The 25862-nt window shown below is 39.8% G+C and overlaps 1 protein-coding gene across 1 annotated transcript in view; it reads left to right on the top strand.

The window, feature by feature from the left end:
- Positions 1–610: 610 nt before the first annotated feature.
- The window catches only part of LOC121440673 (chondroitin sulfate synthase 3), a 219184-nt gene continuing 193932 nt past the window's right edge, over positions 611–25862 (top strand). Inside the window, exons 1-2 of the mRNA XM_041641470.1 lie at positions 611–1445; positions 4242–4525. Of these exons, the coding sequence (XP_041497404.1) occupies positions 638–1445; positions 4242–4525 (1092 nt within the window). The 5' untranslated portion in view covers positions 611–637. The remainder of the gene's footprint in view (positions 1446–4241; positions 4526–25862) is intronic.

The following is a 25862-nucleotide window of genomic DNA, read 5'->3' as shown; positions in this document are numbered from 1 at the left end:
GACGGGACCCAGAGCTGGAGTCAAAGGAGGGGAGATCAGGGGACCGCCGCGTTGGAAGCCGGAGGTGGCCGTACAGGCGTCGTTTCCTTCCGGAGAGGAGGCTGGCCAGTCGAGCCAGGAGCTGGTTGGGGGGCGTCCAAGGGCGGGTGACGGGGAAATACCACGACCCGCGCTTCCCCACGCCTGGCAGCCACGGCGCGGGTGGCTCCTCCTTCGGGCCGGTCCCGAGCCGGGCGGCGGGTGGGAGGGAGGCGGGGAGCGAGGGCGGAGGCTGCGGGAGGAGGAGGGACCAGGCGCGCCTGTGACAGGGTGGCAGCCGAGAAGCGGACGCGTTGCCGCCGCCGCTCCTCCTCCTGCAGCTCCTCTCGCGGCCGCCACCGCCACCTCCGCCGCTGCCGAAGTTTCACTCCCGACCCTCGGCGGGAGCCCCGACGCGGAGCAGAGCTGTCGCGTCGCCTGGAGCTGCAGCGCACGGCCGGCAGCTCGGCGTTGGGATAGCCAGCTCGCGTTGGCGCCCAGGCGGCGTGCCACGGTCCGGGCTGGGGTCTCTGAGACCCAGCTGGGGCGGCAGCCAGCCTAGGGGACCCGCGACATCTCCTACACCGCCCAATTTGCATCCGAGCCCCGGGTTGCCGCGATGGCGGTGCGCTCCCGCCGCCCGTGGGTGAGCGTGGCGCTGGGGCTGGTCCTGGGCTTCACTGCTGCGTCCTGGCTCATCGCCCCCCGGGTGGCCGAGCTGAGTGAGAAGAGGCGACGTGGTTCCAGCCTCTGCTCCTTCTACGGCCGCTTGGCCACCGGGCCCCGAACGGGCGCGCAGCAGCCGCTCCCCCAACCCCAGTCCCGGCCGCGGCTAGAGCAGTCGCCGCCCCCTGCCAACCAGGAGCTCCAGGGGCCACAGCGGCCGGAGGCGGCGCCCGGAGGTCCCAGTTTTCGGAGCAGCCCCTGGCAGCAGCCAGCTCCGCTGCCGCAGAGGAGGCGAGGACACAAGCCCGAAGGTGCGACGGCGCTTCCCGACGCTCCAGCTGCCAAAGGGGAACCCGAGGAGGAGGACGGGGGCGCGGCTGGCCCTCGGAAGGGTGGCCGGCCCGGGAGCAGCCACAACGGCAGCGGGGACGGGGGCGCCGCTGCCCCGAGCTCCGGACCCGGAGACTTCCTCTACGTGGGTGTGATGACCGCGCAGAAGTACCTGGGCAGCCGCGCGCTGGCCGCGCAGAGGACCTGGGCGCGCTTCATCCCTGGCCGCGTGGAGTTCTTTTCCAGTCAGCAGCCTCCCAGTGCTGCGCTCGGCCAGCCCCCTCCGCCTTTGCCTGTCATCGCTCTGCCGGGGGTCGACGATTCCTACCCTCCCCAGAAAAAGTCCTTCATGATGATCAAGTACATGCACGACCACTACCTGGACAAGTATGAGTGGTTCATGCGCGCCGACGACGATGTCTACATCAAAGGTGACCTCCCAGTGTTAGCTGTGCCCCCTGCCCACCTCCCGATTCCTTTCGTTGTTGCCATCCCCAGCCCCTCCACTGCCTCTCTGCCAGCACCTGCTCTGGCTTTCTGCAGCCCCTGGCCCGCTATCCCCACCCCTCGCATCCACCCACCATTCTTAGCCTGCCCCTCCTCTTCTGCAGTCTGGACCCTCCTCATACCTGCTCAGCTTTATTCACTCTCCTTGCTCTTGTAGTTGTTCCTTCCTCTCGGCGCAGGTCCCTACTCGAAAGGCCAAGAAAGGGACCTTAGAGCTAACCCAAAATCCATTCCCACCCCTCCCCCAAGTAGGTGATAGTTTCCCAGATCTGTCCAGAGGGGCGTGTCTCGGCTAGAGGAAAGCAAGATGCAGGATGCTGGCTAGAGCAGAGCTGGGGATTGCACGTTGCTGCTTTACTCCCCTGCTCCTTTGTTTCAGCTTGGTCTAGAGCAGTTTGCGAACCCCTGGGGTTGAGGCTAGTCATCTTTTACTGTCCCAGACCCGTGTTTGAACATTCTGTTGCCTTTAGAAACTTGCCCCCACACTGAAACTGACGTTGGGTACACCCACCAGCCCAGCGTGCTAGCTGTTCCTCATTCTCTGCCATAATTTAATAAAACCCAGAGACAATGGGTGGGGCTGCTCAAAGGTCAGGTGGAGAAAGGAGGTTGAAAGAGATTTACAGAGACCGCCCATAGCTGCAGGCTGCATCAAGCACACTAAAGGCAGGTTCTTTACAGTTCATCTTGGTGGTTACAGCATATGCCAGAACCTAGAACTACCCGGAACAGCATCACACAGCCACAGCATGAGGAAACTTTGTCAGGGAAGGGGCCGTTTATTTACAGATTGTCCGTGGTTCTGGACAGAGAATTTCTAAACTCAGTGGCTCAAACTTCCTTAGACCACAGGACTAAGGCTTTCTGGTTCAGATCGTGGAAATGGAGGGGAAAGATTACAAAGAAAGAAATGGTCTTTCTGTGCTTTCTAACTTCTTGTTCTGTGAAGGGCATCCCATTTCAGTGTGTGCTGGCTTCCTGTAAGTCTATGATTGTCATGATCAAGGTTAATACTCTTCACCAAATGTTAGAACAAGCAGACCCAAAGGTCTTCTTTGGGACAAGGAGTTGACCTTAACAGCTGGTGTTCTAACTTTTGAATTGGAAGGAGCAGAATCACTGTGGTGACGCCGTTTGAAATGAGAGGTTTTGATAATAACGACAAACAAACCTATTATGATTGCATTCCTGTAATGTGGTATTTATGGTTGATTCAGAGAAAAGTACCACTTTCAAAAGTATTAACACTTGAGCTAATTTTTCTTTCTGTTCCTTGCCTGTGGTACTTGGACTTGAGGATAATTATCTTTTTTCTCTCATCCAAAAATGACAGTAGGCATCGGGGGGGGGGGTCACACTCTACAGTGTACAACTGATAGCACCTACTTTTGTTATTGAATTCTCAAATCTTTGAAATATCATACTGTGTTTCCCTTAAAAATAAAAAGCATTTTGTATTAATAACTCAGTCATAGTTAAAAGAAATGCTTGTTGGGGGCTAGAGGGTGTGACAAGGTAGGGGCCATCAAAAATGAGCGTACCAGGGGCTGGAGAGATGGCTCAGAGGTTAAGAGCATTGCCTCCTCTTCCAAAGGTCCTGAGTTCAATTCCCAGCAACCACATGGTGGCTCACAACCATCTGTAATGGGGTCTGCTGCCCTCTTCTGGCCTGCAGGCATACACACAAACAGAGTATTGTATACATAATAAATAAAGAAATATTTAAAAAAAAATGAGCGTCCCAAGACTGGTCACGAATGTGAAGAGGTTGACTATTTATTCTGATATATTGCTGTATAGAACAGCAAATGCTTTGACCTCTTAAAGATACAGAGTTTTATTTTTAAGTCCTTTCTTTTGATCAACTTACCACCCACAAGTCAACTTATCACATTATTTTTATTGTAATGGTTAGGGCCTTTTCACTCTGAAGTAATGCCTTCCCAAGTTCAGTGTCAACATGAAGTTTTATTTAAATGTCCCCTTAAAAAAATGTAGGTTGCATGTGCCTGAAGTTTAACTAATGAGAAACACCTAGCCAAGTCAATTATCATAAAGGAAGATAGTTGGATATTGGAGCTATGAAGGTCGCTAAGCTGGTGAAGTGCTTGCCTTGCCTGCTTCAGAACCAGAGTTGCAACCCCCAAAACCAGGTAAAAAGAAAAAGTTAGAAACAGTTGAAATACTCCCTGGGCCTCTCTGGCCTGCTAAGTTAGTCTACTAGGTGAACTTCATGCAAGTTCGAAAGACAGTCTCCAAAAACCAGGTGCCTAGAACCAGAGGGAGGACACCTAAGGTTGAAATCTGGCCTCCACATGCAGACATGTGATGATGTGTCCCTACCTATGAGGATATATACACAAATATACATACAAAGAAGAATATTTACTCGCTGTCAAAATACCTGCATTTGATATTGGGTTATATTTCCGGGAACTTCTGTCACCTCATACATAGTAACAGTCTTTGTTCCCTTATCTTTATCTTACCTCGGATTCAAGTTTGATGATTGTTAGACTTGTTAAATTTGTATTTAGAGTAGAGAAATAATCATAAGCTTGTGTTTTGCGAATTAAAGGAGGGGAAACTGTTTCTTCTTCCTGGCGGGGAAAGGTGTACACGGAGGTTAAGAGCGATGGTGGAAGTTCTCTCACTCCAATGAACACAGTAATTGCCTGTGAAATGAGGGAAGGAGGTGACTCTCTGTTTTCTCTTTGTAGGTGATAAATTAGAAGAATTCCTTAGGTCCCTAAATAGCAGCAAGCCTCTCTACCTGGGACAGACTGGCCTGGGGAATACGGAGGAACTTGGAAAGCTGGGGCTGGAACCCGGGGAGAATTTCTGCATGGGAGGACCGGGAATGATCTTCAGCCGCGAAGTCCTCAGGAGGATGGTTCCTCACATTGGCGAATGCCTCCGAGAAATGTACACCACTCACGAGGATGTGGAAGTGGGTCGCTGTGTTCGCCGCTTCGGTGGGACTCAGTGTGTCTGGTCTTATGAGGTAAGCCTTGAAGTGTGACAGATACTTGTGGTATTACAGGTACATGCCACTTCACATCCTGGACTAAAGTCCTATCTTTACTTTTATTTGCTTAAAATTCATGGTAGCTGCCTTTATAGATTTGGGAATGATTGTGGGACCTATCTTTCTTATTGGACCCAGAGCCTCTCTGCAGTTTCGTTGTTAGCATGAATCTTAACTTTGAGCAGAGTTTTGGTTCCATCTCCATCAGATACAATTCCCCTACCCCCTCTGTACTTACGTTTTATGGTGTTTACTTGCAAGTGTATTCATCTGATGTCTCTAACAAGAAGACTAGTTTGAGTCTTGTCAACTATATTTTTTGTTTTTCTTCTTTATTTACATTATAACAGCCCTTTACTTTTACATGGCTAAAATCTGATTTCCTTGGGAATGTTCAAGTGGGGATTGAACACTCAGTGGGAGGTCAGCAATATGTCATTCATGGTGGGTTCACTTCCAACTCTTCAAACCCTGTGTTGTGTAGTGTGTGAGCAATCTGGGGAAACAGCTGAGGCTATCCACTTGTTCTCTAGACTTTAAGTCTATTTTGGTGGCAATTTATCAATAGCCAGAATTATTTTTATAATCAGAGGTGTGGGCTGTGATGAGATCGTGGCCATTAGTCTTGTGAACGTTTTCCCTTTAGAATTTGACTTTGAAATCAAATGAATTGTCCTTTAAAGTGGATTTCCTGAAAGATAATCTTAGTAACAATTGATTTGATGTTTAAATAATACATTGCAATTTTAATGTCGTTTTGTTTTCAGATATTTGGAGTGTACTCTTCTTTTACCCACCCAGTGCGCACTGTTTAAAACTGCATTTTAACTTCGTTGTTTATCTTCAGGAATTTTAGAAGTTTAGTGTGGAGGGCATATTTTATGAAAACGTGTGAAATGATTGTACATCAAAGTTCATGGTTCCTTTCTTCTTTTCTTCCAGGAGTGTAATATCACTTCAGTTTATTTAGTCCTTTAAACAAAATGTGCTGTGATACAATTCAATGAGGCATTTTGAATAATTATTATACACAAGGAAACTTTCTGGTAATTATGCATTTGGAACATGTATTAGGCAAATGTAGATGATGGTATAAGTAGTTCCTTTAATAATAAAATAGCAACTTTTGTTCTATAAACCCGTCCTTTGGCTTTGGTAATCCATTCCTGTGATTTCAACACTTGCATGTCTGAAGAGGAAGGGCTGTGAATCCGAGGTTAGCCTCAGATTTGTAGTCCGATTTCCTTAAAACCAAAACAAGCGTACTGAGAAGAAGACGACACCAAAGCGTTAGAGCTTTTCTCAGTAAAGGTAATGTCACTGACCGAAAGAAAAAAGACTTCTCTCTGATGTAAAATCATCTGCAAAAGGCAACAAATGCTTCACATATAAAATTCATTCGGTTTGTCTTATGGGAAGATATGCCACAGCCGTTTGTGAAAACAAAAAGGGGAAATATTTGATTTTTTTTTGTTTTTGTTAATTCATTGTTTAAGTTAAACAGAAAGTTTTAGCAAACTATCTATTATTATCTTCCACGTTTTTTATTGATTCTGCTAGGAGTGTCCTGTCTTTTCTTAGTGCTTTATCTGTTCGTGTCCCATGACAAGAAAAACGTGCTCAAGTGATGTACAGGTTCTCTTCCAGGCAGGGCTTTGGTGAAATTTCTAGTAACTTTTGCAATATGTTTTAATTTGGAACGACGCTTGTCCGTCACTGACTTCAGAATCTCCTTTAATAGATCATTTCAACATTTTGTTCTAGTGTTGGAAAAAAGTCTCCTGAATGAAATTCCGAACAGCCCCAAGGCCTTCCTACAGTATTTAGCCTGTGGCAGGTTATTTCCACATGCCTCTCATCGAGGTCTCAGAGCTGTACGCTGTGCTTAGTGGTACCAAATCAGGAGCTGTGTAATATAACACGGATTCATAAACTTTCCTCAAGTATTAGTCATTCGTGATATTGATTCATCTGTGTGAAATGAGCCAAACAAAAATTTAAAACTTTTCGTTACTGAGTCCATGCTTTAATGATTTTTTGATAAAACACTGGAAAACTGATTTCTGTTTTATTTTAGAAATTATAAAGAATCTAATGGGAGAAAACTGACCGTGAAATTCAGAGTGCTTCTAAATTGTATTATAATGTAACCAAATTAAAAGAGAATGTATGGAATACATTATTTAAATATTCATTATTCAAGAATTCTAAACAGGTTAGAGTATACCAACTTAAAGAAAAATTACTCAGCTAATTCATAGATTAATTTCTAGAGCTCTGTTCCATTTTCCGAGTCTTTCATAAAGTCTCAACAGGCAAGGAAGTTAGTGATGTTCCATTTGGCCTTCACTTTCACAAACATCTGGGGACTCTTCTTCTTCTCTCTCCCTTTTTATTCCAGAAAAACAAAATAAGACAAAAAAAAAAAAACAATAACGAAAAACCCCACAACAACTTTGCTCTCAGAAAATGAAAACTTAAATTTACACAGAGCCTTCTAGGCAAATGTTACAGCAATTATTTGTAATAACCCCAAACTGCAGGCAATCCGAGTGGTCTTCAGTAGCTCAGTCTGCTTAGTTTTCAGGAACTGATCTGTTAAGGCGGCTGAAAACTCCTCTTGCTGTTTAGGGGACCTTTGAGACACTAATGTATAACTTCAGTACCTAATAATCAGATTCTGGTATGCGGGGCACATATGTTTGCCAGTTGGCTCCTCCTTCTCTTCTCCACATGTACTCTCGCAGCCCCTGGTCTTTCATGGCACAGATAGCACCTGAGGCCAATGAAGAGTGCAGATGGCTACTTTCCCGCTTGGGACTGAATCATCCATTTTTTTCAAGTTGTTAATCTTCAAGGACTTGCTAGGCTGCTGGTGGACTCACGCGCATCTCCGGTTCTGTGTATAGACTGAAGCCTGTTAGAAGGTGCTTCTGTTGGACTTACTCTGTGCTAGCATTGATTGGCACCTTCTGCTGGTGGAGCCTTGACTTGACTGTTGTTGATCTCTGTTGCATTAGGAAACTGCATATGGCTTTCAACATTGGCTTGCCAATGGAGGTTTTAAAGTTTTGTGTTTTAAGTTTTGTTTTCTGATTCTTCCAGCAAAGGCAGGCAGTTTTCAGTTCTTTTCATGTCTCATTGGACACCAGGATTTTTATTTTATACGTCTGGCCTGAGCTGACAAAAACAATACTAATTTTTTTTTTTGAGTCAAAGAACCTTAAGGCTACAAATTTTGTTAGATTATTTTCCATAAAATGAATGACTTTTGGCAGTAAGAATAAAATTTGTACTTTAAATACTTTGTCATGCAGATTATATGTAGTGGTTATTAACCCTGAGTCACCAATAATGCGTGGGTGACATGTTAAGGAAAGAAATAAAAGCACCTCACCTTGGAGTTGATTAAACACGAGCAAGTCCAGATTTGAATTGTCCACGTTCTTTTCCCTGTGTTTTTTGTCCTCTGTCTGTTGTAGGAGTCTGTATCTGTGTCTGTATCTGTGTCTGTGTTTATCTCTAACAAAGGGCATTGCTCTGTCTTTACTGAGCATCATAGAAAGCATCACACGAGGAAGGGATGGGATACTTTACAGAAATCATTAATAGAGTTTTTACAAGGGATTAAATCATTGCTTCTGGTCCCCACTGACCCTAAGACAAAGCATCTCTGTTTATCAAGCAGTATCCACAAATGGTTGCTTTCCAACCTTATTGTAGATTTCAGGAAGTTGTTTTTCAGCTTCTGTATTTGCCGCTTTTAGCAAATGATGCACACACATTATCTGGGTCGAGAGCACGGAAGAGTTCCTAATTTAAGATTACAGCTATCCATAATTTTAGATGGTAAAACTTGTTTACACTGGAACCCCAAGGCAAGCAAGATAGAGTCTTATACTGGCCTTTAAAAAGCAAGTTAAACAAACAATTTGAGTACATCATAGGCTAGCAGTCTCCAGTAACTTTAAGCTGTGTTATTGACTCTGACTCTGAGGTCCAGAAAAAGTTCTAGTATGTTAGAATGTTAGCAATACCATCATAATACTGCATTGCTCAACTTTGTAAAAGAATCAATGTTTTTTCAGAAATTCCCATTAAAATTCTGTATCATGTATACATCTCTTTTTATTATAAATTATTTATATATTCCTGTTTAGTTACTAAGAGTATTGAACATTTTTACTGGAGTACTATCACTTATATTTAAGTTTTAAAATATTTTAACTTCAGTAATTATTCTCACCCTGTGAGTTCTGCATTTGATCATCAAAGGTCAATGAAGAGAGTTATGTTTTCTCACTTTAATTTTTTTTTTTTTTTTTTTTTTTTGGTTTTTCGAGGCAGGGTTTCTCTGTGGCTTTGGAGCCTGTCCTGGAACTAGCTCTGTAGACCAGGCTGGTCTCGAACTCACAGAGATCCGCCCGCCTCTGCCTCCCGAGTGCTGGGATTAAAGGCGTGTGCCACCACCGCCCGGCTCTCACTTTAATTTTTGTAATAAAATAAGCCAATAGAACGATATATAATTCAACTACATGTTGTTTCAAAAGCCAGTTCTACATTGGCAAAAAAATATTTTTCTGTGACTTTAGAGAATCATTTTCGTGAGTAAACAGAGTTTTATTTGACCCTTTTCATATTTAACTTTATGCTAGAAGTCCGTTGTTCACTTTTGGCCCATTAATGGCAATAAGAGTCATAGTGAATTATATTATTTTACAAAAGGATATATTTCACGAGTTGTTTCTGGGCTTTTAAGTTAAATGGGGCGCTGAGACATTAGACTGTATATATAGTATTAATAGCATCTTATAGTTTCAGAGTATCTCTGCCATTCCTACAGAGTGGTCCCTCAGATCTCTCAACTTGTCCTTGGTCTTTGTAGGTTATTCTTTCATCCCCCTTCTTCCCTCCTCCTCCTTCTCCTTTTTTTGCCTTCATCTTTATGTTCTCTCTCTCTCTTTCCCTCCCACCTGTATATGAATGAGTGTGTGCAGCTGTGTACACAAGTCGGTATGCCAGTGACATCTCTTGTGTGTCCCTATGTGGAAGCCAGCAGTTGTCTATATTGGTTGTCTTCTCAGATGGTTGCCACCAGACGTATACCACTTAGGCCACTCTGTCCCCCAGTTCTGAATGCTGGGGTTGGAGAACCTGCTGCCATACATGATTTCCACTCTGGGTCTGCGCACCTGAACTCAGTTCCTCGTGGTGGCACAGAGAGCTCTTGACTCATGAAGCCATCTCTCCAGCCTAGTGACAGACGACTCCCTGCCTAATGATGGCTTAGCTCTGTTGTCATCTTGGTCGATGTCCCCAGAAGTCATTAACAGGTGTGGCAAAATCCAAGACAATGATTTTCATGCAAAATTCAGTCATTCAGAAGTGTTTTCTCGGTGTGATTCCGTCATTGTTTGTTTCTTGCCTAGAAGCAGCAAGCTTCTCTCCCTACTCCTTCCTCCCCCACCCCACTCCACAGGTGACGTCATCCATAACTGACTTCTGGAGACGCTGTTGCTGCCACACTGTTCTCTTCGTTGTTCAAAATAAAATCACCTCCGACGTGATGGGGTAAACAGTGTTGCTTTCAGCACTTTGTGAGCTTCATTCATTTCCAGTGCTAAGTGGTCCCTTACCACCTGACTTGAGACAGTTTATGCCTTCCAAATAGATGTTCGCCAGCAGTTGAAGCGATTACTGGGTTCGAAAGATGCCTCCAGACAACTGAGAATAAACTGCGTGATAGCGTGACACTCCTGTCAGCTTTAAATGCTTTTCTTCCTTAATAACTCACAACTATTCTAATTTCTTGAAAAGAAAATCAAGTCCGTTTATGGTTCCACTTTCATTGTGTTGTTTTCTAAACCAGCATGTTCTTTGAGAGACATGAGTTCAGCTGTTTTTCTACTTAGCAAGTCAAAAATACAGAGAAATACATCAGCTATCAAAGTACAGTTTATTTGCTTTATACCACGGTTCGAGACATTTTGTTCAAGAAATTTAATTGATTTAAGAATGAAAAAAGTACTAAGATATGTGAGTCATTATTAAATAATGTCAGATACTAAAGCCAGTCAAGGAAGGTGGGAACTGAGCAGCACCAAGGCCCCAGAGGCCCAGTGCTGTTCTAATTTAATCTCCTAAGAAAGAACACATCAGTCCAGGCCCATTGTCAGCTTCAGGTGCGTTTCATGTTTTTCTGTCCTGGAAATGTATTGTACAAGAACAGTTTGGCAAGTGTGCTACAAGTTTATTAATTAACTGAATAGAAAGATTTATTCTTTAAAACTGAACAGGCACTGTTTTGGGCCTATTGGGAGCTAATAGACAATGAAATTGATTTCTTAATTGTTTTGAGAGTCTTAAACCTTTATTTACTGTTTATAATACTAACAGCTGCATTCTTCATTCTTTGTTTTCCATAGTATCTGAGGTTTTTTTCACTATCCTTTTTGCTTTCACTTGTTTTTTTGGAAAGTTATTTATTTATAAAACTCCTATAATAGTAGGTGATAGTTTAAGTATACAAATATATGAAAACTAGCTGTTAAAATTCAGAGTAATCAGAGAAAAAGAAACTGCAGAAGAATACATTGACAACTATAAAAATGCACATTGGATATTATCTTCTGAAACTTAAATAACATTTCTGAATATTAGGACCTAGTGAAAAGATGCAAGTGAGGGAAAGGAGTATGGAGAGTTAGCCAACCACATCCTTAACACATCAGCTAAGAGAAGGTCACATGGATGTTTCATAACATTCAACAGAAGCTGGGGCTGGAAGGCAGAAGGGAGATTCTGCAGACATAGAGAACACACAGTTGTTAACAACTGCCCCAGTGTTTGGTGGATTGCTTGAGTTTGTTTTAAAGTATAAAGTGTACTTTAGAGACTTCTCCATGCCTACTGCAACTGTTTCAAATATTTTCTATTAAGCTGGCAAACAGATAGTTTGAGAAATGTATTTTTGTTTTTGTTGTTGTTAAAAATGAAGTTCGGGTGTTGTGCTTTTGTTGAAAAACTGTCTGTGGTGGGCTTGGGAATCTAGGGAAGGTGGGGAACCCCTGCGGATGGAGCACTCAGCTAGCTTAGGACAGGGCAGCTATCCTACCTGAGGAGCTCAGAGGAGGAGTGGGATCCCAACAACTGGGCCTAGAATTAAAAGCTCCATTGCATAACTAAGAGCTGATGGTCAGGAATGACTCTTTTCATTAACGGTCATTTAATTTTGAGGTAAAAACACAAATCAAAATATAAGAAGATAAACACTTAAATAAAAGCTGTATTTAATGAGGTAAGATCCTATAATACCAAGCTGATTTCTTAATGACATGAGGATTACTTAATGTACATGATGAGTAGCAGTCCTGAAAAATACATTTGTTAAAAAATATTTAAAATGATATGCTTATATAGCCAGCCTCTTTGACTTGTTCCATATGCCCGTGGAGCTCCTCTATAGGCAGTGTATCGTGAATCTACCTTTTTCGTCTTATGGCACGGACAAGGAGGAGAACTAAGGCTTCTAACTCACCTCTTGCCTTCATATCTGACCCAGAATCTGGCTCCCATCTCAGATCTGTTTCTCAATATTATTTATGTTCTGCACTGTGGAAGCTCCAGTTGATTCCAACTGTGTGATAAACTGTCTCGTAATAAAGATGGTATCACTATTACTCAACTTTATTAGCTGTGGCATCTCTTAGATATAAACTTGTTCTCTATTAATATCCTTTATTCCCATTGGCCACTCCTAATGGCAAATTACTTCAAGAACTGAACTATCCAATTCTAGACCCCAGTTTGGGATTTGTTGGCTGAATGGCCATGGACAAGTTATCAGGTCTCTTGTTTCTTTCATTTTCATTTCATAATCAATGAACCATGATGCAGTAATACTGACTTCAGAGCACTTCTGGTATCACAGTGATATTTACTTCAGAGCGCCTCCGAGAAGACTCAATGGTTTAATGTGTACAGAATGGTATTGCAGTAATGCTTACTTCAGAGCACTTCTGAGAAGACTCACTGGCTTCCTGTGTATAGAAGCATTTCGGAGTAGTTGCTAGAACTATTAAGCATCTCATGACCGTTATCTGTTTTGGAAGAAGCAAAATGCCATAACATAGTGCCAAGTTTACAGAATCATTGTGGAGAATTGAAAAGGTCGATACACTGAAAGTTTTTAGAAGCCTGCTCGGCACGCAATAAGCCATGCGTTCATGTTAACTATTTCTGATATCCAAATGGCAGTGTTCATATGCTTCAGCCCCCAAGAAGAGAGGAATGCCAATTAGAAAGAGTTTAGCTGTAATGTGTCTTTCAAAGGTCTGTTTTGCTATAATGGGGAAGCCTAGATTCGGTGTTTTATTTTCTTTATATTTATTTATTTTAAGGTTTATTTTGTGTCCATCTCTGTGTATAAACATGAGTGTGTAGATGTTGTCAGAAGCCAGAAGAGAGAACTAGATCCCCTGGAGCTGGATACAGATGGTATAAATAAACCACCTGATGAGGGTGGTAGGAACCAGACTGGGGTGTTTTGTAAGAGCACTGTGTTCTCTTAACTGATGAGCCATCTATCCAGGCCAGTTCTGTGGTTCCTTATTTTATCACACAGTGGAATTCTCTGGGAGACTTTGAAAAGAATTGTAATATTGGAACCAACCGCTGGTCCAATGTATCAGCATCTCTTACAGGTGATGCCTGCACCATGGATATTATTTGACATTTTCCAAGTGACTAAGATGATCCTAGTGTATTTCCTAAGTGACTAACGTGGATATAGTGCTGACATCACAGTGCCCATTAAAATATATGCGTGCATGTTCACATTGCTGCGGGAGGTGGAGCCCATGTCCTTGTATTCGCACAGCAAGTGTTTTGCCCACTGAGATAACTCCCCATTTTCATAGTATATGGATCTTAAGTGATTTCACATACTTAAGTACACACTTAAGTTTTGAGTTATTCTTTCTTTTCTTTCCTTTCTTGCAATCATAAAGACTAATGGAACTTAGTCAATGTCATTTATCTGTCTTGAACAGCCAGTCCCCGGTTTTAAGGTGGTGGTATAAGACTATCTCTTACATATGCATGTCTTCTTGCCTAATGATCATGCTCACATAGTGTTTTCCTAAAAAGAAAAAAAAAATCAGAGGGGATTTTTCAGACATTCTTAAACTATTTTTTACATAGTTTTATAATCCTTAAGGAATTATAGCTTTTCCTAATGACTATATAATAATAAGAGTTCAAAAATACTAGTATACTGACTCCCATGATTCTGCTATCATAATATTGACCTATTGCATTGGATTGGTGCATTCAAGCCAAAAGGTATTTGAGTAACTTGCATGATGAACATGGTAGAGCTGAAATGGTAACATAGATTTTAAAATCTTTAAGGATACATTTGTTGTCATCTGCTTATCATCAACAAACATTTCTTTGCCCATCACTGTCCTGCCTTCTCTGATGGTGGAAAGTATGTGGTGCATAAGAGAAAGAAATGTGCTTCCCTCAAACCTGCAGTACCGTACAGGGCAGTTTCCAGACGAGGGAGAGCAGAGAAGGCTGACTAACAGCGTTGGAGGGCTTGGGCTAAGCACATCTCGAGATAGGATAAGTGAGGATTAAAACCTATATGCAAATCCAGTTATAAAAGACTTATACATAACACTCAATGGCCCAGCTATGTCTGTAGATGAGTGTGTGAGTCTTAGAATTTCATGGGACAGTGTGGACTTAGAAGAGAAGATGAGATTGTTAAAAATCCTTCTGGGTGACTGTAATGAACCACCCATATAGAAAATCAGTCCTGCAGGTAGGTACTTGGAAACTCTGATGAGTTCTGAGTGTAGAGTATCACACAGAGGTCTTTCTTAATGGGTTTAGTGTGGGAGGATGCCTTAGAGGCCTCGTGCTTAGGGATAGCGCCTTAGGAGATTTAGTTAAATCCCCTGACCACGTGAGGTGAATCTTAATAAAAGCGACAAGGAAAATAAATGAGCATGATGAACTAAGAGATAGTGAAGACGGAATTGACAGAGTTAGTGACAATCTAGGGGCATAGTGGTAGACTGGGGGAAGGGTACGATCACTCCTGGGCTTTGGCTGGAAGATGACAATATTCCCAGAGGTAGAGTATATGAGATGAGCAGGTATGGGTGATTAATGTTTCCAGAATTGGCAGAACACAGGAGAATGTCTACTTAAGGCTCATCAAGTTCTATCATTATTCATTTATTCAGCCAATAGTTGTCATCCAGGCATTCTCCCAGTGGTTGGTGTTTCAGAAAACACTTATCTGGCCGTATTTTCTAGATTAGGAAAGAAGTTGAAACACACATGAAAAGGCTCAGGAAGGCAGAACATCAGGTCAGGGGTGAGGGCTGGCACAGCTCTATACAGAGTGCCAAGCTGGGCTTTACTGGGAGGATGCTCTGTGAAGGATGCAGGTAACAAGAAAGAACACATTCAGCAAGGGAGCATGGACATGCAAGCTGAGAACCAGCTAGAAGGAAGCTCAAATGAAGTGACAAGCTGGAGAGTTCAAAAAATGCAAGATCAGAACAGAGAAAATAAGGGAGCAGATATCAGGGATGACTTTGAAGTTCTTTGGGTGGACTTTTCCAGAGAAAATTGAATTTCATGTACCTTAAAAAACTTACCTTGCTAGTGAGGCAGGGGTGCCCACCCACAGCCAGCATTATCTTCTGTTGAACACAGGCACTGTCAAGCTTCATTTCTAGGTAAAACACTATGTAAATGATCATCTTACAGCTGTCTGTGAAGACAAGGGCCCATGGGTCCTTCAGTCAACTCAAGGGCCTGAAGTGGGGAGAGTATTTGAGACTGGAAGTCTGAGATTGCATTGCAGAAGAAAAAAATTACCATGTCCATGGTGTGACAGTCCTATTTTTTAATTATAATTTTATTTTTCAAAGCCATTGTTTTAAACTAATTTAATGCTGAATATGGTGGTGTGATAAAGTAATATTATAAAATACGGATAATCTTATGGCATATATACATACACACACACACACACACACACACACACACACATATATATATGAAAATCTATTTCTGTTAGTTTCCCTTCCAGTAACACATTTTATTTTTTAAAAACTAACAGAAACCTTTGATTTAGTTGCTCTCCCTTGTTATTACTTTGTATTTTCATGGGAAGTAGAAGATGTAATATGCATATTGTTCTGAACATTAGGGTTTTTCGGTTATGATCATTGCTGGGAGCCATAATTTGATGAGCAAGTATCCCTTCCAAGAGGCTCCTGTTCCCAGCTGGTGGTGCTATTGAGAGGTGACTGGTCCAGGAGGGCATTAGTTTCACTAATGGGTTATCTAATAATGGGTTTGTAGATGAACTGCCTGGAAGAGGAGGAGTCTGGTGAAAAAGCCAGTCACTGAGGCATGCATTAGGAGGAGGTTCCTTGTGACTGGTCCCTTCTCCATTTCCTTCTATCTTGCTACCAGCTTCCTCAGACCCATGCTCACAGCTCTATGACATTTTGTCTCATCTTAGGCCTAGGCCATGGACTGAAGCTTCAGAAACTGAGTGAGTCAAATTAATCTTACTTTTTTATTTATTTTTTTCACTTTACACACCAATCACAGTTCCCCCTTCCTCCCCTTCTCTTGTTCTTCCCCCTGAACTTCAATTCACTAAGATAAGGCTTCCTTCCCATGGGAAATCAACTAAGTCTGGCATATCAAGTTGAGACAGGACCAAGTCCCTTCCCCTGTATTGAGGCTGAGCAAGGTATCCCTCCAAGCTGTTTCTGTTAATACTTATTATGGTAACTAAAACATCTTAATAGAGAGTTACTCACATCAGTATCAAATATCCTCACTCTTTATTTTGATGCTATCTAGAATTTCAGTATCATTGGATTATTGTTTTTGGAGAACTGTTTGCATATCTGGAAGAAAACAAAGAAAATGGACCCCACAGCACTCCAAATCATGCACGAATCCCCACTTTAATGGTTGCACTTGGTTCCTGGATGCAGTGTTGACTCTCCCAATGATTAGCCTTTTTCAATATGTATTATTCATTTCGACAAGATTTGCCAAGTACCTCCTGGGAAGACACTTGCTGTGTGCTGTGAGATGTAAATTCTGTTTATGGAATATATGGTTTCAGGGAGGGAGATAAACAAACCAACCAACCAACAAGCAAGGAACAAATATCTTTCTTTATGAAACTAACATCTCGTTATATGAATATATAGTACTTGTAACTAAGTTTAGGTAATTTTACTGAAATGACTTTTAACTAAATTTTAGATGAATTAAAAATTAATTAAATTACACAGTCTCTTACCATTAGTCTATTCTTGATTTCCTACCCACACAATTGCTTAGATTAGTATTTGATACCCATTTGATTCCTCTGTGGCTGTTTAACATTCTACATTTCTTACAGTTGACCCTCATCTTACTTGGCTTCCCTTCTCGTTAAATGATCACCTATCTATGAAGTTGTGACAAATCAGGTTTTGGGGAGAATGTCTTCGGACTTGTAAGTTGACAGAAAGACTTACTGTGCTCAGTCTTACAACCTTGGTTTACCAGCCTTTCTCTTGACACCATTTTGCAGTAGTATTATTAAAGGTTTTGTTTTCTTTGGTTGTAAACCTGCTGTCATTGATTATTCTTACTCATTTTGTAATCATAGTATTTAAATGTATGTATATCTACAGTAATAAGTGTTTTGCATGGAATAGTTAAGTGTCTGTTGTGTAAATAATTTCAAATTGACTACAACAGATTTGTTTCATTTGAAGAACATTTAATAACATAAGTTAGTTTTATCTTTTAACCTAAGCAGTCTCAATAATACCAGTGTATTACTGAAAACCTATGCTCATAACTATAGGATGATGTAATTATGGGGTATGAATAAAAATAATTAAAAACAATATCAATTGATAATGACTATAAATTCGGATATTTATTAAGTTCTTTTACATATGCCATTTTATTATGTCAGCAAAGTTTGTTGAAGTTTTTTTCTTCCTAGTTTTTTAGCATGTTGTGATTTTCAAACAAAAGTAATCTCAACAAATATTAAAAATAGACATAGGTGTGAAGGATCACTCATCTTGGACAAAGATGCATACAGGTTGTAGTAAAAGGAAGGAAACATTTAGGCTCTCAAGCAAGATTGATACCAAACCAGAAACAATGAGAGCAGGCCAATGAAAACAAGTGTATTCACTATTCTTACCCTGTAGAATACCAGAAGTAAAATTTATGAAGTTTTTAAGGCCCTGGTTTAATACACTTTAAATTATGGATTATTTTAATTTTAACTAAGCTCCACATTTTCAACTCCAGTTCTCATTTTGAAATATTTCTCTTTCATCAGCTCTTAGTTTTTAGTATTCATAGGCTTAAACTCCATTATTATGTTTAATTTTACCTCTGTGTTTTTTGATTTATTTGCTGTGAAATAAAGCCACATTGACCTACTCTTCCTCTAGCATGTTCTCCATTTGCTCCTGCTTTTCCTGGGAAACTTCTGACAAACGGGCGTATGATGCAACTGCAGCATTCAGGCTGCTGAGCTTGTAGGTTCAGCACTAGTGTTCATAGCTCCATATGTCTCCGGAAGCGGCTGATAATGGGTGAAACAGATTTTCCTGCTGTGGCCGACACTGGTAGCAAGTGTTTAAGAGTTACTAAAGGACATTAAAATTTAAAGCTTTCTACGTTATTGTGTAGGAGTAAGTGTAAGGATTTTTTTTTTTTTTTTTGATACAAGGCTTCTCTGTAGTTTTGGTTCCTGTCCTGGAACTCACTCTGTTGACCTGGCTGGCCTCGAACTCACAGAGATCCACCTGCCTCTGCCTCCCGAGTGCTGGAATTAAAAGCATGCACCACCACTGCCTGGCAAGTGTCAGGATTTTTGTATAAGATTGCAAGTCATGACACTAACAACTCCTAGTTGTGGGAGTTGCGGGGACATGTTTGATTTTTCAAGCAACACCTGCTTTCACCTCATTTTCATGCCAAATGTTGTGATTACAAAGATTCTTCTTAATCTTTTTAAAAGTTTTATAATGTTTAATGCTCTTTTATTTCCCCTTCTCCATATTCATGTTAAATTATAGTGTGTGCTACACGCATACATTTAGGATAGATACCCAGAGTGTCACAAGTTCTCACAAAGTCTACGCAAAATAAATCTGTAGTGTGATGATTCTTACAGGACAATTTATATAATTAATAGTTACATATTTTAGAATATTAGAAAATGATGAACAGTACATATTTTTAGTTCATTTGTGTCATAGTTTCTTTTCCTCACATGGAATATACTTATTATTGCTGAGTTAATCCATATCTAATTCTAAAATGGAACCTAATAAATTTTGTTGTTAAAAAATAGATGGTAATTCCATTTACAGTGTAAAATAGTTGATAATTTTTGTTCTTTCTGCATGCTAGAGTTACCATTAAAGTAAACTGAAATGAGAATATTTTGACACTTGAAGTATCATGTAACTTTCTGAGACAATAGAAGCTTGAATAATACCTTATTATAGCTTACAAGTCAGTATATATAAATATTCCAGAGGCCAATTTATAGTTTGATGTGGTCTACTGTCTTTCTCTGTAGAATAAAATAATGCTATTAACTAGCTGAAAAGTCTAAAATCTTATTATGCTAATGATGACCAGTAACTTATGTTTGAACATTTATGAGTGTATAAATCAATAATTATCATCACTGTTGAACATGAGTTATATACCTGATTCCTACTCTGAGGGTTTCTGAGCTGTACAGGGATTTAGGGAGATGTTGTTTCCTGTATCTTACGCTGCAAGCACAAGTTTCACAAATAGCAGAGATCATACAGCTTGAAAATTGACAGTCTTGCCTTGAAGTCTGGTTTATTTGATTCCAATGGCCGTATCCTTGTCTTAATGTCACACTGACATCATGGCTATGAATTCGAAGAATGGCCTTGGATTTTAGTTTGAAACTACTGTCATAGTGGACAGACAGTGTCACCCGTATATGGATGCACCATTCGGGGATGTAGAGAAGACAATGTATAAGGTGAGAAAGATTAAATCACAGACACAGAATGAAGATCAGTGGCCAACAATTGTACAATTCAATGCTTGAATGTTTACCTGTTGAAGATAAACACTGTCTTTCCAAGATAGATGTGTGGGATGCGGATGCATAAGATCAAAATTGTTGTTGTCTTTCCAGCCCTTAGTGTGTTTACAGGAAACTATTTAGAAGAACAAAATATTCATTTTCAATAGAAACAAAAAAGTCAATAGAAACAACAATTATTTGGCCTCAGGACAAAAATAAGAATGTAAGCTATCAGTTGTATCTAAATGACCTTTATTTCCATCTGTAATCTTTAGGAGGAGAGAGCATGTGGGCATGCATATCACAGGGCAATCTTGCTGAATGCAATACATTCTGAGAACTCAGCATTTTACTTGTAAAATACCTATTTTCTACTGTATTACCATGAGACTGTCTCATTTACTTCATAAATACATACATATGAGAGAAAGTTATCAGGACTAGAACAAAATATAACATAAATATAACAATAATGTTGTTACAAAACTGTTTCAGACATTAAAGTGGATATTTTATAATTATTAGTCTGTAGGAATGAATGTCTTCTACTTACACTAAACTATTAAGTCATTGTGAAGCTCCCTAAATATGAGTGGGGTTATTGTGAACTCAACCTAATCATCATTGCAAAAAGGCTGTGGTGATTGCTAGACATATGCTCAGCTTCTGACTTAATTAAAAAAGAGATCCCAATACATTTGAGCCCTTTACATGAATGAGCAGTGTAAGCACTGAGTGTAAGATCCTACGCACGGAACCTCCTTGGCTGAATGGCGTAACTAGGGTAGAGAACCAATAAACAAGAATATAAGCTACAGTACCACACACAGAGCTAGGCTGGGGATGTTTAAATGACTCATTGCTGGGTGATCTGAACTTGGAAATGCAAGTAGGCAAACGTCCCAGGCAGAAGTAGGATGTGATAGGATTGATCCACCGTAAAGTTCCAGGGCAGCATAGTCAAGGTATCCTTTAGATCAAGGCTTCTTAAACTTTTTTTCTCATAGCCCCTTCTTACCTGCTAACTCTTCATGTATGTCTGATTATATAGTTGTATAGACCAAAATTTCATCATAGTAAATCACAAGATTTTTTTTAAAATAGATGATTTGTATTTCTATCATTTTATTATTTATTAAAGACAAAAGCAATTTTGCATACTGAGAAAAATGTACTCAGTAATTCTTCAAGCAAAGAGTAAACTATTGGCTGAATATTTAATAATGCAGGTGGTAGAGCATGTTCAATGCTTTTCAATGTTTATCAATATTTGTATATATAATATATATATAATTTTTATATATTGTACAAAATGATGGAAGTATATTCAAGGCCATTTCAGAAATTGGTTTTTATTCTTTCTTAATGAATCCAACTGAGTTTAATGATTTCTTATGATACTCAAATTACCATCCCAAACAAGTTTTCAAAATCAAAACTTCAAACACAATATCATCCCAAGACATTTTTGTAGTTACATTTGGAAGAACAAAAGTAGGGAAATGTTCAAAGTCTTTGTTATAAATGATTATCATTCCATGAGATCATTAAGACCATCACAATCATATCATGTGATAGTCTGCCAGTTAAGGTGCTTCAGTCACTACCCGGCATGATGGCCTATATACAGTACAAAGTGTAAATATTGTATGTTTAGCAACAAGGCTGTGATGAATCACTTCCATACATTGCCAGAATCACCCCAGGTTCTTATATTTCATCTGAATCAATTTGCTTGTTGCAGATTCAGAAACATTTCACAATTGACAAATTACTGACAGCTTCCACGCTCAGTTATATGATTGCATGTGGGGTCATCACCCAATTTAAGGTACTGGTGTCTAGATCAAAACTGTATAGGAAGGAGCAAATCTCAACAGCCACAGGGGACGCCAGGGTTCTTCCTGTACAGTAACAGATGTGGTGGCTACAAAGACCTGAGCATTGGACATCTACGGCAGAGATGACAGCCACAGAGGGAGGATGCAGAATGCAAATGAGTACTTCTTACACTGGCTCTTGATCAAGGCTCTTCAGTTTTCCCAAATTTTCTTCTTAAGTTGTCTGCTTCATCTACCTTGTTTTAAACACCCATTAGCAGTATTTGTAGGCCAGGGTAGTAATGTACAAAAATTGGTCGTACAGCTTTGTAAACAATTTAAGTCATAGTTGTTGTTTCAGAGAACAAGCATTTCGTTCCATAATAAACTTGCATCTCTGGACAGACCAGCTTCTCCTTCCTTCCACTGAAAGAAAGAGTTGACTTCTTTTGCATACTTCTAATAGAACACATAATCTCACATTTTAAATTAAGGAAATCATTAGCTGTTTGATAATATTGCCATTCCACACATTAAAATAAGAAACTAATTAGCTCTTTGATAAATTCTACATGGTTTTTAGTAGCTGCGTACTCTAAAATTAATTTTTTACTAGTTTTTCTATAAGGGAACAAGTATTTGTCATATGGATGCTATATGTATTTGTGGATTTATTTGCTGTTGACATTTGATTTATAAATATTTGATTAGATGCTTAGAAAGCAATTTAAGAGTGTATTTAGCTATAGAAATCTTGGACACAGTGGCTGTTCAGTTTTCTAGGTGTGTGGTGGGGCAGGCCACAACTGATGTGGCATAGTGTTTTTCTTTTCTTCTAGCTATGCCTAGGCTTCAAGTATTATTACCGCAGTTTTGAGACAAGAACTCTCACCAAACATGGAGCTCACCCATTTGCCTAGACTTCTTGACCAGCTGGAATCTGTCTGTCTCTGCCTCCTCAGCACTGAGATTACATTGGACTTACTTGCTTTATGTATGTATGTATGTATGTATGTATGTATGTATGTATGTATTATGTATGTATTATTAAAAAACCCCAAGAACTAAAGATTAAATTAATATCACCATGCTTGCCTGACAAGCACTTTCCCAGCTGAGCCACCTCCCAAGCCTTTTTACTCCTTTATTTTTGTTTTATTTCTTTTCAATTTTTTTTCATTTTGAAGGAATTTTGTACACAAGTTCTGTATATATCATTTCCACCCTTTCCTTTCCTCATTCCAACATGTCTCTTGTTCCTCCTTTCAAACCGATGACCTCTCCTATATTGTTTTTATAAAATACTTAAGATTACATAAACATATAAAATACTTAAGTATACATAAATATATAAAATACTTAAGTATACACAAACATATTCCAATTTGGTATTGCTTATGTACACATGCATTTGTGACTTGGAATTGTATAATCCCTGGAGAAAACTGATCTTCTTTCTCCCAGAAACTATTGATTGTCTATAGTTCTTCATCTAGGGCTGCGGTCTTGTGAAATTTCCCTCATCCATGTTGGCCTGTCAACTGGCTTTGTCTTTATGCATATCTTGCTTAGGTAGCCGCATTGTTGAGATTTTACAGTACAGCTTCCCTGTCATGTGTAAAAGAAACAGGCATCCTGGTTCTTTGCCTCTTGAAATCTTTCCATTACCTCTTCTGTGATTTCCCTGGAGCCCTAGCGATAGTGGTTACATTGTAGGTGTATCAGTCTGTTTGAGTTTGACGCTGGAGACAGCGTAGGATTCTGTACAAGCGTGAGTTCTCTGAGTACAATAGCCTTTCAGGGAAATAACTGAAGCAGTATTTAGGGAACATTCTGGGGGAGTAATTTCAGGTTTCAGAAGATGGGTAGGAAGCTTATGTCAGCAGCATAGGAGGTTTATTTGAGATGGGCTGTCTAAAAGGCCGAGCTCTGGTCTTGAATAGAGCTGAAAATTGAACAGAGATATCTTAAGAATACTTAGTTTAAAATGAGCACTTCAAATTTGGAAAGAAATTCTTCCTCATTGTTATGAATGAGACCCTCATAGTAAGTGAATCATACTCAAAGCTGGGATATCAAAGGAAGAAAAGCTACTAAAAAGAAAGTTTTAATTGGTATGTGAAAAAGTGAATCCTTTCTAAAGAGAAACAATTCTGTTGCCCACATTTTCTCCAGTGCACCTATTGTTTTGTATTATTATATTATTTTAATTTACTGATTGAAATTTACACTTACGATGTAATCTTTCTGAGATTCAGAATATTTATTCTTGTGTGTATGTGTGTGTCCACATGCGTTCTTGCTGTGTATGTGTCTATGTGTGGGGAGTCAGAGAACAAGTTCATGAAGTTGGTTGCGTCTTTGAACCTTTCTGTGGGTTCTAGTGATCAAACTCAGGTGGACAAACCCGTGTTACAAGTGGTTTTTTTCCTGATGAGCCTTCTCTTTGACTGCCCTCCTATTTTGTTTTGAGGGCACACCTTACCCAATTTTGTTTATATTGTAGACAAGTTCTCCCTGTGTAGCACAGACTTTCCTAGACTTCAATATACTACCCAGCCTGGTCTTAACTCAGAATCCCACAGCCTTAACCTCTGAGATAATTGGCATGCAAATCACAACTGGCTTGAGAAGTCCCCTTACCATTTAAATAGCTGATTTCTAACTATAAATATGAGATTATCTAATTCTTCTAGTTAGCAAAGAAAGACATATATGAATTATGAAGTATAAAGAGCAGTTTTTCCTGAATTTTGGTGGGCTGCATATTTATCACGTGCTTCTAAATTAGATGAACTCTATAGCCCTATCTCCGTGTGTTTGTTTTCTTGTCTGAAATAAGACAGGCATCTATCTGCCTTGTGAATGCTGTCTCATTCAATGGATAGGTTGGTTCTTTGCAATCTATCACTCTGCCAAAGTATTCATTTGATACAGTTTGCATTTTCAGAGTTAATTCACCCATAAGAAACATAAAAAATAACATGTGGCTACCTGCAAGCAATTATTTCAAGTAGAACTGACTGATAAAAAGAAAGAATGTGGAAAAATGAAAGCCAAGCATTTTTTTTTTATTAATACTTAAGTAGGTTTACTCTCCTGATGTACTTAGCCTGTGCCACATTCTGAGCGGATCACATGCCCTTTTAAATTTTTTTATAAGTTTTTGGGGTTATAATATAATTAAATTACTTTCTTCTTCCCTCCAAACCCTCCTTTGTACTACCTGTCTTTCCTTGTTTTCACATTCTTGTCTTCTGTTGGTATCATGTGTTTGTGTATTCCTAGAGACATAAATATGACATTCTTTATCTGTATATTGTTACTTGTATGTATATATTTTCAGAATTGATCAGATGGCATTAGATAACCTGGGAAAACCTTATTCTCTTGCCATCACCACTTCTTAGTTGCTTATAGTTTTTGTCTGGGGTTGAGTCCTCGTAAGTTCCCCTCATGTCTATGTTATTGTTTCTACAGATGTCATCATTGTTCAGGTCCAAGGCTCACACTCTGTGCCGAAGCTGCTGCATGTCTGGTATTGATTTCTGTAGTTCATAGCTTTCTGATATTTTTTGACAGTATTTCTCTCTAAAGTTAGTAAGGAAATTAATCTGTCCAGTGTTTTTGAAAGATGAAATAGCTGCAGAGGAATTTCTTATCAGATACACCTAAGAGCTTGGTTGGGTAAACATCCCATGTTTACCCAGAAGAGAAATTTGTCAGGAAAATAAATTGAAGCAAAACAAAACAGAAAACCCCTAAAGCTTCAAAAGGATATCATTTTCCATTCATCTGTTGATTGACAACTGGTTGATTCCTAATCCTTGTTATAGTGAATAAAGCAACAATAAGCATGAGGGTACAAATATATCTATAATAGCACATAGGTTGCAGAAATAGGGATGGACTTAGAATGTTTAATATTAAGTGAAGTCACACAGTCTCAGAAAGAACAAAAACTTGCATTTTTTCATAGGCAGAGTTTAATTTGCTATGGCTATATATGTAAGCAAATGAACACATTACTACAGTACAAGATGGAAAAAGAACAAGAAAGACTTAGTATTAGATGCTGAGGAAGGACTGAATGCAAGTATGCAAGTAATGGACAAGAGTTATAAAAGAGGTTAGAAAGCTAATTGCTTCTCTAGTTCTTATTCTCTCTCTCTTTCTCTCTCTCTCTCTCTCTCTCTCTCTCTCTCTCACACACACACACACAATTTTGGTGGTGAATAAGTGCATAAAGTATTTTCATTTCAGAAAGTGTATAATTTAATATGTAGCTCCATTACTTTTGTTTTGAATTGTAGTGAAAATTTGTTTGTAATCTAACAAATAAAGCTTG

The sequence above is a fragment of the Microtus oregoni genome, unplaced genomic scaffold (assembly GCF_018167655.1).
Source record: "Microtus oregoni isolate MIOR12 unplaced genomic scaffold, Mior012 000069F_ref0000032, whole genome shotgun sequence".
Taxonomy (NCBI): Eukaryota; Metazoa; Chordata; class Mammalia; order Rodentia; family Cricetidae; genus Microtus; species Microtus oregoni.
This window is presented reverse-complemented; position numbering and strand designations above follow the sequence as displayed.